This window comes from Papio anubis, chromosome 18 (assembly GCF_008728515.1).
Source record: "Papio anubis isolate 15944 chromosome 18, Panubis1.0, whole genome shotgun sequence".
Classification (NCBI taxonomy): Eukaryota; Metazoa; Chordata; class Mammalia; order Primates; family Cercopithecidae; genus Papio; species Papio anubis.
Genome location: NC_044993.1, coordinates 51,866,823 through 51,882,095, shown reverse-complemented (window position 1 = coordinate 51,882,095; position 15,273 = coordinate 51,866,823). Strand labels below are relative to the sequence as shown.

Below are 15,273 nucleotides of genomic sequence, written 5' to 3'. Positions count from 1 at the left end.
AGGCTCATTTTTTTATTTTTTATTTTATTTTATTTTTTTTTATTTTTTTATTTTTTTTTTTGAGACGGAGTCTCGCTGTGTCACCCAGGCTGAAGTGCAGTGGCCGGATCTCAGCTCACTGCAAGCTCCGCCTCCCAGGTTCACGCCATTCTCCTGCCTCAGCCTCCCAAGTAGCTGGGACTACAGGCGCCCGCCACCTCGCCCGGCTGGTTTTTTGTACTTTTAGTAGAGACGGGGTTTCACCGTGTCAGCCAGGATGGTCTCGATCTCCTGACCTTGTGATCCGCCCGTCTCGGCCTCCCAAAGTGCTGGGATTACAGGCTTGAGCCACCGCGCCCGGCCCATTTTTTTATTTTTAGTAGAGATGTGGTTTCACCATGTTAGCCAGGCTGGTCTCGAACTCCTGACCTCAAGTGATCCCCTTGCCTCAGCCTCCCAAAGTGCTGGGATTACAGGCATGAGCCACTGCACCTGGCCAAATTTATTCAAGTTAAATGAAAGTTGGCTGTGACTCCACTGTAGTTTTGTGAACCATAAAACAGTCCATAAGGACTTTGACAAGAATGACCCTGGGGAAAGATGGAGTCCTGGTTGTCCAGGTAAATAGCCAGACTCAACTCGAGGCAGAAGGTCCAGGGAGATGGGCGTTTTGGGGTACAGTGGGGTATTACTTGGACCCACCCAGGACCAGTAAAATGACAAAAACCTCAACAGCTCAGGGCTGAGGAAATCCTGCTGCAGGGCCCTCTGAAAGAGCTGACTCCTGAGGAAGGGGAGCTGTTTTCCTCTGGGCTAAGGCACAGTGACCACAGAGGCGGACATTGTGAACAGCACTGGAGCATCAAGCCACGTGTAGCGTAAACTTCCGCCTGAGAAGGTGATGGCAGGGTGGGGCCAAGGTATGAGGAAGTGGCTTGAGCAGTGACTAGAAGGAGCCGAGTTCACAAAGACAACCAAATACATGAGCCCAACCCAGAGCCAATCAAGCAGAAGTAGCCTGGGCTGATTGGTAAAGGCATGCAAGAAGCCCCTGGAGCATTCCAGATGCCAGAGGAACCTTGAAAGGTTCACAGCTCACTGCAGCCTCGACCTTCTGGACTCAAGTGATCCTCCTGCCTTAGCCTCCTGAGTAGCTGGGACTACAGGTGCACACCACCACGCCTGGCGAATTGTTTGTATTATTTGTAGAGACGGGTCTCCCTATGTTTCCCAGGCTGGTCTCGAACTCCTGTCCTTAAGCAATCCCCACCTTGGCCTCTGAAAGTTCTGGGATTACAGGTGTGAGCCACTGTGCCCAACCTGAAAGGGCTTTAGTCCTTATAGGACAAAACTGAGAAAAGATAAGAGAAGCGTTTAAAAAATAAAAGGTACTAAATTGCACAAAGGTCATTTACTATCATTGTTTCCAAATATAACATCATTTTAACATGAATATTAATATTACCTAAGTATTATTTAATAATAATGATTGTGACTTCTCATGGTGAGATGATGTAATGAGCTGGATGTTATTATTCCCATTTGACAAATGAAAAAACTAAGCTCAAAGGAGGTAAACAGAGAGCAGCCTTAGATCTATACCCAGTTTTATCTACACCCAGGTTCCTTGAAAATAATAATACAATAATGAGCTGGGCATGGTGACTCATGCCTGTAATCCCAGCACTTTGGGAGGCTGAGGTGGGAGGATCGCTAGAGGACATCAGTTCAAGACCAGCCTGGGCAGCATAGCGAGACCCAATCTCTACCAAAAAAAACACACAAAACTTTAAAATTAGCTCTGCATGCTGGTTTATGCCTGTAGTCACAGCTACTTGAGAGGCTGAGGAGGGAGGATTTCTTGAGCCCAGGAGCTTGAGACTGCAGTGAGCTATGATTGTGCCACTGCACTCCAGCCTGGACAACAGAGCAAGATCCTGTCTCCAAAAAAATGATGATTAAAAAATGACAGCAGACACTCCTAGAGTGCTCAATTACATAACAGGCTCTACTCAAAACACTCTTATTAATTCATGTAGACCTAACCACCCCACTATAGTGGCTTTTTATAAACCAGCTTTGCAGTTAAATCTGCCCCTTGCTTTTCTCTGTTCCTGACTACCCTGTCCCGTTCACTCAAGCTCACCTTCAGGGTCGTCGAGTGGCTGGGCTTGCTTCGAGGGACTTTGAAACCTCTTCTGGCTCCTCAGGGTGACCCCCGAGTGCAGGGACTGGGCATCCTGGGAGATGTCAGTAGAATCTGCAGGTACCAGGGGGGTCTCCTGCTGCTTCTCCACCACCTGCGGCTGCTGCTGTAACATGAGAGCCTAAGAGAGCTCTGTCCTGGCCACACCCTGCCCTGTGATGGGCCCAGTATCTGTGACTGAGATGGCCTCACCAGGCAGCAATGAACTTACAGAGCAAGATCACAGGGGCCTGGGGAGCTGCTGGGAGGGAGGCAGGGGGCAAAGTCAGAGCTGGGTAGAGGGAGAGAGTTGCTGAGTGGTCTCAGAGAGGAGGAGCAGCATTTCCCCAAGACAGACCTGAGGTCAGGGCGATGGGCCTACCTGCCTCATCACAAATAGAATCCACCCTCCCAGGAGGACAGCAGTGAGGCTAGCTGCCAGCAGGTCTTGGGGTCCCAGCCCCAGGTAGGAGTCTGGAATCTTTTCTTCTGGATGCAGCTCGGAGTCCCAAAGCTTCTCTCGGCTCAGGCTCAATAGCTGGGGATAAAGGGCCCTTCACTGTTAGCACCTCCTTCCACCGGAGAACCCCTAACCTTTCTTCATCACCCCGCACAGGGCTGGGCTTAGCTGAAGGGGCAGTGAGTGGTCTGTGTATGGTGGGAAACGTGGCACTCTCCACAGTGCTGAAACATCATGTTGTCCAGAAGAATGGTTTTCTAAGAATGGTTTCTAAGAAAAGAATGGTTTCATTTCTACCCAATGACCAGCATTTCATGAGAGGTCACGAAAAGACACAGGTACTCTTGGAATGTCACGAAAAACATAGATATCCACCTCCAGAGATTCTAAATGCGTTAGCTCTGGAGTTGGCTTCCAGGTGATTCTGATGAGCAACCGGATTTGAGAATTATTGCTCTAGGCCATGGCTGTTCCTTCTAACCTTGAGCTATTTACTAGTGATTTGGGTCCAACCCTTTCCCAGGAGCACATGCTTTTATAGTTTTTGTTTTCAATGAATATTTTACAGTTTTTACACTGAAGAAGAATAAAGAAAACATGACCTACGTTTCATGATTTAGGTAGTCAGTGTTTTTTTTCTTTTTTTTTTTTGAAGAGACAGGGTTTCACTGTGTCATCCAGTGCAGTGGTGTGACCATAGCTCATGGCAGCCTCAAACTCTTGGGCTCAAGCAATCCTCCCACCTCAGCCTCCTGAGTAGCTGGGACTACAGGTGCACACCACCATGCCCCACTAATTTTTAATTTTTTTTTTTTTTTTGAGACGGAGTCTCGCTCTGTCGCCCAGGCTGGAGTGCAGTGGCTGGATCTCAGCTCACTGCAAGCTCCGCCTCCCGGGTTCACGCCATTCTCCTGCCTCAGCCTCCCGAGCAGCTGGGACTACAGGCGCCCGCCACCTCGCCCGGCTATTTAATTTTTTTTTTGTAGAGATGGGGTCTTGCTGTGTTACCAAGGCTGATCTCAAGCTCCTGACCTCAAGCCATCCATCCTCCCACACTGACCTTCCAAAATGCTGAGAATATAAGAATAAGCCATCATGCCCAGCCACTTTTTGACACTTCTAACGTGTTTCTGGCAGTAACAACAACAACAACAACAAAAGTTTGTCTTCTGGGAAATTGTGTGAGGTCAATTGACCCACCCTGATTGTTATTCTTAGCAGCCTGAGGAAAAGGTCAGGGGCTATTCCCCCATCTGCTGGGGCCTCCCTACCCCCCACTCTCTGCCAGCACTGACCTCCAAGAAGAAGGCTGGGGCCTGGGTGTTCTCTGGGGGTCTTGTCTCTGCAGTTCCACTCCCCGGGGTGGGATGGACCCTCAGCATGGTGGTGTGCAGGACTGGGGGTAGCTCATGGTGTCCTAAGGTGGGGGGCAAAAGTCATCGGGCTGAAGGGGACCTTAGCTTTCCAGCTCAGAAGCTGGGCTCACAGGTTCTTTATCTTCATCTACTCCCAACTTTAGCCAGAGGATCTCACCAATGAGCAGCCACTGGCTTGGGAGGGCCACACTGCCTGAGGGGTATCTAACAGCAGTGCTGGGTGAGCCCTCTCGCTCTCCTGAGACTTGGAGTGTCACCTCATCTGTGGTGGGGCCATCTGTGGGGGCCAGGGTCAGTCCACGAGGCTACGGCAGAAGATGGAGAGCCATAAGTGAGGGAGGTTCTTCTCCCATTCATCCTTTTTCCAGCCCACTCAGAGACCACTTCTCACCACCAGGGCCACTCCTGTGTGGACCAGTGCTTTAGAGACATAGAAGCCAGTTTCATCCTTCCCCACATACAGCGTCATCCTAGCGGGAGAGAAGAAAAAGAAGAGAAGAATGAATGCTGGTGATGTGTAGTTTCAATTATCAGGGTACTCATGCCCTTGTATATTTCCCTCTCACACTGACTCGGCTTAGCCATGAGACTTGCTTTAATCAATAGACAACAGCAAATGTGGCATAAGTAGAGGTTGAAAAGTGCTTGTGCCTTGAGGCTTCCTTCTGCATTTTTCTGTAGACCCTGAGACTACCATGGGAGAAAACCCAGGCTAGCCTGCTGGGGCGTGAGAGACCTCTTTAATCCCCCATAGGCCAAATAGTCCATCAACTATGAGATAGGTGAGTGAGGCCATCCTAGATTCTCCAGACTCAACCAAGCCACAAGCAGGCTGCAGAAAAACCACCCACCCACCCCAGCTGACCCACAGAATCTTAAAAAATAATAAATTGTTGTTTTTTAAGTTCTCTGTTTGGGGCAATTTGTTATGCAGCTAAAGCTACCTGATAACATGTTCTATAGTCATGATTTCAAATCTATGTCTAACCGAGACCTCTTTCAAGAGCACAATTTTCTTTCTTTCCTTCCTTCCTTCCCTTCCCTCACTCCCTTCCTCCCTTCCTTCCTTCCTTCCTTCCTTCCTTCCTTCCTTCCTTCCTTCCTTCCTTCCCTCCCTCTTTCTTTTCTTTTATTTTCTCTTTTCTTTTCTTTTCTTTTTTTTTGAGATGGAGTCTGGCTCTGTTGCCCAGACTGGAGTGCAGTGGCATGATCTCAGCTCACTGCAAGCTCTGTCTCCCAGGTTCACACCATTCTCGTGCCTCAGCCTCCTGAGTAGCTGGGACTACAGGCACCCGCCACCACGCCTGGCTCATTTTTTGTATTTTTTAGTAGAGACAGGGTTTCACCGTGTTAGCCAGGATGGTCTGATCTCCCGACCTCGTGATCTGCCCGCCTCGGTCTCCCAAAGTGCTGGGATTACAGGCGTGAGCCACCGCACCCGGCTGAGCTCAATTTTCTAAATATAGACTCATTACATCATTCTTTACCTCTTCCTCATTCTTCTCCCCCACCTCCTCTAGTGTTCCCTGCCTCTGAAAATGACAGCACCCACATGCTTCTAGAAACCTGAGCATGATCTTTGACTCGTTGCAACTCCCTAATCACCAAATTTTCACTGGTTCCTCCTTCTTTGTTTTTTTTTTTTGTTTGTTTGAGGCGGAGTCTCGCTCTGTCGCCCAGGCTGGAGTGCAGTGGCGCGATCTCGGCTCACTGCAAGCTCTGCCTCCCGGGTTTACGCCATTCTCCTGCCTCAGCCTCCCGAGTAGCTGGGACTACAGGCGCCGCCACCACGCCCGGCTAATTTTTTGTATTTTTAGTAGAGACGGGGTTTCACTGTGTTAGCCAGGATGGTCTCGATCTCCTGACCTCGTGATCCGCCCGTCTCGGCCTCCCAAAGTGCTGGGATTACAGGCTTGAGCCACCGCGCCCGGCCTCCTCCTTCTAATATATCTCACTCTCCACTTCTTTTCCTCTCTAGAGTTTCTGCTCTAGGATAAAGTATCTCATTTCTTTCCTGAACAAATCAATATTCCACGAACGGTCCATTTCTTTCCATATACCACTCTAAGATATTCTTTCTAAAGTGAAAATATGATCAAATCACTTCCTTCCTTAAAACTCTCCAGTGATTTTTTAACTTTAGGAGAAAATGTCCAAGCCCTTTAAACGATCCTACAAGATCTCTTCTTAGCTTATAATCTCAGACCCTACTTCTTTCTCAGGTCTGTATTTCAGTCTTATTTAATTTTGTCCTGTTCCCTGAGTTCTATGCTCTCTCCTCTCTCTCATTTCCTATTCATTTTTTAGGTTTCAATTTAGATGTTCATTCCTCCAGGAAGCTTTCCATGACTGCCTCTTGTCCCCAGTCTTGATGTGGGTACTCTTCGTATACATTCCCATGGCATCTTATACTACTCTTATCTCATCCTTTATCATATCAGGTTGCAATAGTCTCTTTACATATCTGTCTCTCCCATTAGACTCGGGTTCCTATAGGCAGGAACAATGACTGGGTTATTTGCTATTGTACTCCCAGACTCTAGTGAGACTGGCACACAGTAAGTGCTCAATTAATATTTGTAGAATGAATTGAAATGAATGGATGATCCCTGATTTTCCCAAGCTGTCTACTGGTTTCTCAAGATGGGGACACTAAGGTGTTAGATGCAATAAGGTTGTTATTTAAAGTATTTAACAATCGATAAGGCACAGCACCTACTAACCAGAAGAGGTTAAGACCTGGAGTCCCCCTCTGATATGGTTTGGCTGTGTCCCCACCAAAATCTCATCTTGAATTTCCATGTGTTGTGGGAGGGACCCGGTGGGAGGTAATTAAATCATGAGGGCTTTCCCATGCTGTTCTCGTATAGTGAATACGTCTCACAAGATCTGATGGTTTTATAAGGGAGAGTTTCCCTGCATATGCTCCTCTCTTTGCCTGCCACCATCCACGTAAGATGTGACTTGCTGCTCCTTGCTTTCTGCCATGGTTGTGAGGCTCCCCCAACCACATGGAACTGTAAGTCCAATTAAGCCTCTTTATTTTGTAAATTGCCCAGTCTTGGGTATGTCTTTATCAGCAGCATGAAACAGACTAGTACACCCTCCTAGGCCAGATCTTACCCTATGAGGTGCTGAACGGTGGGGGCTAGCCAGGGGGTCCTGGGGTCGCTTGGAGGGCAGCACAGGACACCAGTTGGGTAAGTAACCAATTTGAAATGTTTTGACCCCTGGTTCAGCTGTACTGGTGTGTCACAGCTGAACATCTCGCCTGGCCATCAGATCCAGCCTGCAACCCCCAGACGGCTCCCTCCCTAGGCCCCAGGCATGAACACCTACAGCAGCTGGGTATCCAAGGCAGAGAAGAGGGTGGCTGTGTCCTGGGGGCCTGAGGCAGGCAGTCGGATGTGGCCCCAGCGGAGGGCGAGGAAATGCAGCGTGTCTCGAGCCAGGGTGAGATGCGGCAGCTGGCGCAGGCCGTCCTGGTGCCATGTGTAGACGCCCATCACAGGCACGCCCAGGTCTTGTGTCCACAGCACTGCCCCACTTTCTGGGTCCACAGTGAGCAGCAGGCCCATCCCACAGGACGCCAGGTGGCTCATGTCTGCCGAGAAAGGTGGCTGGGGAGATGTGATTGGAAGCTCTCCTAAGAGGGTCCAAGGGTGCCCTCTGGGTGAGGGGGTCACTCTGGTGTGTGGAGATCACATGGAGGGTTATCAGGACATGAGAAGGTTTGTTGGAGTTTATGGGGTCACTTTGAAAATGAGACAAACAGTCAGGGTCATTCAAAGGTGACTCAGATGTGTGGGAGTCAGTTTGAGTCACTTAGGATGGTGGGGTATTGCCCATGGTCAACAGATGGTCACCTAGGATGGATCAATCAGGGTGGCCTGGAGGCATGTGTATCACTTGGGAGTCACTTAGAGTGTGAGAGGGGTCAGCTGGGGTGCGTAGGTGACCTCACCTCTGCTGAGGTGACCAGGGTCGGATCTCATGCAGAATTATGGAATCAGGGCTTGGGGGGGCCTTAGGGGCACCTGTAAGGTCACTCAGGCAGTTGGGTATCAGTCATAATATCGAGAGGGTGGGCCAGGTGTGGTGGCCTATGCTTGTAATCCCAGTACCCAGGAGTTTGAGATCAGCCTGGGCAACATAGCAAGACCCCATCTCTACAAAAAAGATGAGCCAGGCTTGGTGGTGCACACCTGCAGTCCCAGCTATTCAGGAGGCTGAGGATAGAGGATCACTTGAGCCCAGGAGTTGGAGGCTGTGGTAAGCTATGATCACACTACTGCACTCCAGCCTGGGTGACGACAGAGTGAGACCCCATCTCACAAAAAATGGTGGGGAGTGGTCAGGGTCACCTAGGGAGTCAGTATATGCAAGAGGCTACTTAGGATCAGCTTTCAGGGGTTATATATAGGGGTCAGTTAGGACACCCAGAGATTGCTCAGGGGCTGTTTGGGGTCACTCTGCATGTGGGAAGTCATCCAGGGTTACCTGATTGGGGCCACTTGGAGTATAGAAGAGTTAGGAGGTTGAGGGACTGGCCAGGGTTCAGGAGGGTCGGTCTGGGTGTTGAGGGAGTCACTTGGGGTCAGCCATCAGGGGTGTGCCATTTAGTATATGGGGTCCCTGGGGAGGTCAAGTGGGTCAAAATGTGGCTGGGAATTGGTCGTGGATGCTGTTCAGGGTTCCCCGGGCTGGAGACCTTGCTCCAAGATGGGACCACAGAAAGATGGAACTCACATTTTCCGGGTGAGCCGTCCATGGGGGGCGCTGAGTAGCGGCGGTAGGTGGTGTTCCAGCGCAGGGCTGGGGCTCTTGGGTCATGCATGGTGACCGTATACTCTGGGGATCCCAGAAGCAAGATTACCAGGAAAGTCCATGTGATGCTCCCTCCAACCCCAGGGGCCATTTGTCTTGTAGGAGTGGGGGTTTCCTGAGCACACAGCCTAGAGACCTGGAAGCCTGTGAACATCACAGTGGCAGAGACTGGAGCTGTCTTGTTTACAGCTCTATCCCTGGCTCCTAGTTCAGTGCTCTGTAGAATGTTTGTTGATGACTAACAGACTGTCCTGAATTCAACTTGGTTAGCCACAGCCAGATCTCAGCAGAGCAAAAGGGGAGGCTGCCCAGAGCTTGAGGAATAGCTGGGGCCTGACTCACGTGTTCGGCCGATGTAGAGGCGGGGGGTGGAGGAACCCGCTGTGGTCAGTGTCATCTGGGTCTCCCCTGACTCGGGGTCCACCACAAACCAGGCATCCTGCTTCCGGCCTGTGGAGGTGGAAAGTGTGTTAGCTCTCAAGCTGGCATGGGAAGAGGTGTGGTCCCGCCACTCCTGTGCCTAATGAGCCCGTCATGACTTAGATCCCTGCCTCTGGTGGCTGAACCTGGACCCCACAGGCTGGAGAGATGCTCACCTGTGTAGAAGACCCCATCAGAGCTGCGGCAGGGAGAGGCATGAACCAGCTCAGGGATGGTGAATGGCAGTTTCTAGGAGGGAAAATTTCCAGGAAGGAGTAAGAGCAGAAACACACAATGTTCACTGTGCAGGTGAGCCCATTTCCATAGCAACCGATTAGCAGGTATTACTATCATTTCCACTTTTTAGGTAAGGAACCTGGGGTTTAGAGAGGGCATGTAACTTGGCTAATGTCACACAGCTACTAAATGACAGAGCCTGGGCTTGAACCCAGGCAGTCAGGCTCCAGAGCCAGCACACTGAATCATTGTGCTACACAGCCTCCTGAGGAAATGCAAAAATTCCCATACCCAGTGTCAAGGTACCACGTGAACCACTTGCTCCTGGCCTGACCTGACCTCCTCCTCAAAAACTTGCACTGGGGCGGGCATAGTGGCTCATGCTTGTACTCCCAGCACATTGGGAGGCTGAGGCAGGAGGGTTGCTTGAGACCAGGAATTCAAGACCAGAGGGCAACACGGTGAGACCTCGTCTCTACAGAAAAAAAATAAAAATAAAAAATAAAAAAAATTTGCTGAGCATGGTGACTTGTGCCTGTAATCCCAGCTATTTGTGCGGCTGAGGTGGGAGGATTGCTTAAGCCCAGGAGTTCAAGGCTGCAGTGAGCTATGATTGTGCCACTGCACTCCAGCCTAGGAGATAGGGTGAGACTCTGTCTCTAAACAAAATAAAATGAAACAAACAAACAAACAAAAAAACCTCACACACATCTAGTGGGGAGTTTAATTACAAAAAAACCAAAACAACTGACACGGATACTTCAAAACTGTCAACAGCCATGAGAGACTCAGAGAAGTGAAGGAGTTGTTCTAGAATAAAGGAGACCATGGCCTGATGCTGGCTAGGAGTGAAGCTCCATCCTTCACCCTTCTCTACTCTGCTTTCTCCCCAAAGCTGGACTTGTCTGGGTTATGTCTGTGGGCACCATGTGCTCTGGCTTCCTGCTGGGTTTGGATAATAGGGACAGGGTGAGATCAGAGTATGCCCTGGTGTCCTTGCCACAGAGTCCTCATGGGCTGGCTGTGTCCTTCCACTGAAGCCCTGAGGTCCCATCGGGTGGTGCTCTTGGGACAGCTCTCTCCAGCTCCAGGCTGTGGTAGCTGCTCCCTCCCCAGCCTCCAGAATTAGGGCTGATAATGTCACCCCACTGTCACAAACCAAAGGATACTGCGTGATATGCTTTGGATTTGCATCCCCACAAAAATTGTTGAATTGCAATCCCTCCAATGTTAGAGGTGGGGCCTGGTGGGAGGTGATTGGATCATGGGGACAGATTTCTTAATTTGGTGCTGTTCTTTTTTTTTTTTTTTGGAGACAGGGTATCACTCTGTCATCCAGGCTGGAGTGCAGTGGTGTGATCTTGGCTCACTGCAACCTCTGCCTCCCGGGTTCAAGCGATTCTTCTGCCTCAGCCTCCCAAGCAGTTGGGACTGCAGGCATGTGCCACCACACCTGGCTAATTTTTGTATTTTTTGGTAGAGACAGGGTTTCACCATGTTGGCCAGGCTGGTTTCAAACTCCTAGCCTCAGGTGATCTCCCTACCTTGGCCTCCCAAAGTGCTGGGATTACAGGCTTAAGCCACTGTGCCCAGCCGGTGCTGTTCTTGTAATAGAGTTCTCACCAGATCTGGTTGTTTAAAAGTGGGTGGCACCTCCTCCCTTTCTCTCTCTTGCTCCTGCTCTGGGCATGTAAGATGTGCCTGCTTCCCCTTCTTGCCTTCTGCCATGATTGTAAATTTCCTGAGGTCTCTCCAGAAGCAGAAGCTACTACACTTCCTGTACAGCCTGTCGAACCACGAGTCAATGAAACCTCCTTTCTTATAAATTACCCAGTCTCAGGTAATTTTTTTTAGTATAGCAATGAAAGAATGAACTAATATACTGCACTATCCCTTGTGGTTTCCTATACTCTGCTCACACGTTTAACAAAATGTCCTCAAACTATTCTATTTGAATATGCCATGTGTTTGCAGCTGAGACCTTGCCTGATTCACACACTAAAATTTCTTATCACTTCACCTTCCTAAATCATATACTTAAGACTTTTCTGGCAGGCTTCCCCTGACATGGTTAGAATTCTGACAAAGAACTGGGTGTGGTGGTGTGCACCTGTAGTCCCAGCTACTCAGGATACTGAGGTGCAAGGATCACTTGAGGCCAGGAGTTCGAGGCTGCAGTGAGCCTTGTGATCATACCACTGCACTCCAACCTGAACACATAATGAGACCCTGTCTTTAACAAATGTGTTTAAATTTTAAAAAAAAGGAATTCTGACAAAGCACATCCCACCCCATTCAGAGCCCTGATGTGGAAGATTGCAAAAAATGGCCACAGATTGCTTTTCATCTTGTATTCATGTCTGTGTCTGTGTCCCTTCACAAGGTGAGTTTTCAGTTCCTTCCATAAAGAGATGGGGTCTGTTTTTTCACCACTGGATTCTCAGTTTGGCTATGTGACCTGCTTTGGCTGATGAGCCATTAGTAAATGTGACACAAACAGAAGCTTGAAAAGTGCTTATGTGGCCGGGCGCGGTGGCTCAAGCCTGTAATCCCAGCACTTTGGGAGGCCGAGACGGGCAGATCACGAGGTCAGGAGATCAAGACCATCCTGGCTAACACGGTGAAACCCCATCTCTACTAAAAAATACAAAAAAAACTAGCCGGGCGAGGTGGCGGGTGCCTGTAGTCCCAGCTACTTGGGAGGCTGAGGCAGAAGAATGGTGTAAACCCGGGAGGCGGAGCTTGCAGTGAGCTGAGATCCGGCCACTGCACTCCAGCCTGGGCAACAGAGCCAGACTCCCTCTCAAAAAAAAAAAAAAAAGAAAAAAAAAAGAAAAGTGCTTATGTATTGCTGCTTTGGGTCCCTTGTTGATACCATGTCAACAAGCCTAGGCTTGCCTGCTAGGGATAAGAGACACATGGCCCAGCCACCCCTGCCAAAAGCCAACCAACTACCAACCAACTTTCAGAAACAGAGCCATCCAGCTGACTAGCAGCTGACCACACATGCATGAACAAGTTCAGTCAAGACCAGCAGAAGAACCACTGTGCTGAGCCCAGTCTAAATTGTCATCTCACCAAATTCTGAGTTGAATAAATTTAAGTGATGTTTGAGTTTTAAGCTCTTGAGTTTTGGGTTGGTTTTTATTTAGCAAAAGCTAACTGGTATATACATTTCTCCTTAAAGTCCTCAGAGTCCTGGAGAAGCCCCTGGGATACCCCCAGCTTGACAGTCAGATTGCCCTGCAGACACAGCCAGACCTCCCCTTACCACCCTTTCAATGGGTCCCTCAGACAGCCTTCTCACAATGTGCTGAGTCCTGACTTGCATCCTCTGCAGGACAGGAAATACTGACCATACTGCCTCTCCACCTCTCAGTGCTCCACCTGACGAAAGCCCTGGCCCTCACCCATTCCCAAACACCATGGGATACAAACCATTAATCCCTGTTGTTTTTGGGTCCCCAAGATGTACAGGCTGCCATCAGCTGGGTCAGAGAGAAAGGCCATTCTGTGGAGCAGAGAGGAACAAGGAAACCAGTGGGTGCTTGCCCCCCAGTTTCATGAAGGCCCCAAATTCCCTCCAACTTCCCTGCTACTAGGAGCTGTTCTTATAGGAAACACCTTGGTGCTCCAAGACCCTCCCCTATATCACATCCAGAGCCAATTCTCTTCCCTTACTTCCAACACATCCCCATCCCACACACAAACTCTCTACAACTATGAGTCCCCCATCTCCCGGCTGCCTCCTCCTTAAAAGGCCCCAGGTTCACTTACTCTGTGACGTACATTGGTCCTTGGATGACGGGATCTGCAGGGACAGGGACACAGAGCATAAGCAGCTCCCTCCAGACTCCACTGAAAAGCACAGCTCGTATTCACTGAGCTATAGCATGACTGTAATGTCAAGCACTTGGCATGAATGTAATGCCATCTTCCCAAAAACTCTGTCAGATAGGGTCATACCTTTTGCCCCACTTTACAGATGAGGATGTTGAGGACCAGAGAGGTAAAGTGAGTTTCTCAAGGCCACACAGCTGGTAAGCAGTGAAGCTGCCTGTAGATACCAGCTTATTGGATTCTAGAGCCCATGTTCTTATTCTCTATGCCACAGTGACTCCCCCTTCACCAATCTATGGGTTCAAGGAGGAAGGAGGAACCATCTCTTGCTCACCATCCCTCAGAGTCCACTTCAGGTCCCCTGTCTGTTTGCTCAGTGCATGAAGACTTCCATCCAAGGTGGACACCAGCAGGAGGCTCTCTGGCCTGAGAGTATGAACCTGCGAGGGGGTAGAGACAAAGTCAGCTCTCTGAGGGGTCTGGGACCACCCTTTGCTCCTGTCCTAAGCAGGGCTGGCTATGACTCCCTCTTCCCCCAGATGGGGACAGAGCAGGGGAGGAAGGGTGATTGGGGAACATGCTGGTGTCACCCATCATCTCTTTGATCCTAGAGAGGGGTTATAGTGGGAGCTAGAGAGGGGTTATAGTGGGAGCTAGGGGGTTCTGAGGGAAGGTTTTGGCTCCCAGTGTATCTAAATTCCCAATTCCTTACCCACTCCCTCAATTCATTCTGGTTTTCCAAAGAAGACTAAAGGCCTTTACAAAATGACTTCATTATTTGTTTTGTTTTCTTTCGTTATTGTTCTTGTTGTTTTAATTTAAGATAGGGTCTTGCTCTATTGTCCAGGCTGGAATGAAGTGGCACAGTCATAGTTCACTGTAGCCTCAAACCCCTGGGCTCAGCTGATCCTCACACCTCAGCCTCCCAAGTAGTTGGGACTACAGGTGTGTGTCATCACACCTGGCTAATTTTTGTATTTTTTGTAGAGATGGGGTCTTGCTATGTTGTCTAGGCTGGTCTGGAACTCCTGGCCTCAAGTGATCTTCCTGCCTCAGCCTCCCAAAATGTTGGGATTACAAGCACGAGCCACTGCACCCATTCTACAGGGGAGGGAGACTGAGACTTAGAAAAGTTAGGTTAGGTCATTGGCATAAAGCCACAGAGATAATAAGTGGCAAAACTAAGGACTTGAGTTGCCATCCCTCTGATTCCTGTGCCTGGCCTCTTTTTCCTCTGCCACAATGTCTGCCTCTTTTGGGATGGCCCTTTCTGCCTCCCCAAACCAGCCCAGTTGGTTTTGGTGCCAGGCTCCAGTGGGTCCCCTGACCCAAGGCTGGAGGGTGCCCGTGGGAGGAGGGCTGGAGCCACCCGTACTTACATCTGGTGCTCCTGGGCTCACTCACCTGCTCCAGCCCCTCCTTGAACAAACAGGGTGAGGCTGAGCTCCCAGCAGGAGGCCTAACATCCGGGTGGCCCAGCCACACCCCTACAAAGGCCACATCCTGCTTTGGGACCCTCGGGTTTGGGGCTGAGCCACTGGTGTTGAGTGGAGGGTCAAGAAATTATCTGCTAGCCCCTCTTTCTTTCTGGGCTTCAATTTTGTCATCTGCAGCACATGGCAGGAGGGAGAACGGTCTGGAGAAGAGGCTGCAGATTGGTTGCCCACAAATGAATTTTGTTTGACCATCTAGTGCTTAAAAATTTGTTTTCAATTAGCTGCCAATTTTTTAAAAAATTGAGTGATTTCTACAAAAAAAACAAGATTTCAAATTTTTCTCATTTCTAATTTTTCTGAGACACCTGATCTGGCCACACTGGGCTTGCTTCTTAGCTGGCAACCATGAGATGGACCCATGAAGTGGAAGCGGGGAATAAGAGGTGCCTAACTCTACCTGATCGCTTTTGCCCCATAGGGGCTCCAGGCGGGACACCTGGATTCTTCGGCCAA

At 49.7% G+C, this 15,273-nt stretch overlaps 1 protein-coding gene across 5 annotated transcripts in view; it reads right to left on the bottom strand.

Annotated features, from left to right (window-relative positions):
* ERN2 (endoplasmic reticulum to nucleus signaling 2) overlaps positions 1-15,273 on the bottom strand; it is a 39,158-nt gene that overhangs the window by 8,386 nt on the left and 15,499 nt on the right. For 3 of the 5 annotated variants that reach the window (XM_021931826.2, XM_003916679.5, XM_031658393.1), the window contains 12 exons: positions 13,659-13,764; positions 13,262-13,295; positions 12,923-12,995; positions 9,424-9,496; positions 9,170-9,277; positions 8,750-8,851; positions 7,340-7,604; positions 4,392-4,470; positions 4,158-4,305; positions 3,920-4,041; positions 2,547-2,702; positions 2,126-2,291 (listed from right to left, as the gene is read on the bottom strand). In XM_021931826.2, the coding sequence (XP_021787518.2) occupies positions 2,126-2,291; positions 2,547-2,702; positions 3,920-4,041; positions 4,158-4,305; positions 4,392-4,470; positions 7,340-7,604; positions 8,750-8,851; positions 9,170-9,277; positions 9,424-9,496; positions 12,923-12,995; positions 13,262-13,295; positions 13,659-13,764 (1,432 nt within the window). Of the gene's footprint in view, positions 1-2,125; positions 2,292-2,546; positions 2,703-3,919; positions 4,042-4,157; positions 4,306-4,391; positions 4,471-7,339; positions 7,605-8,749; positions 8,852-9,169; positions 9,278-9,423; positions 9,497-12,922; positions 12,996-13,261; positions 13,343-13,658; positions 14,189-15,273 lie in introns of those variants that run through there. The other 2 variants (XM_009196163.3, XM_031658394.1) reach the window with 2 other exon arrangements.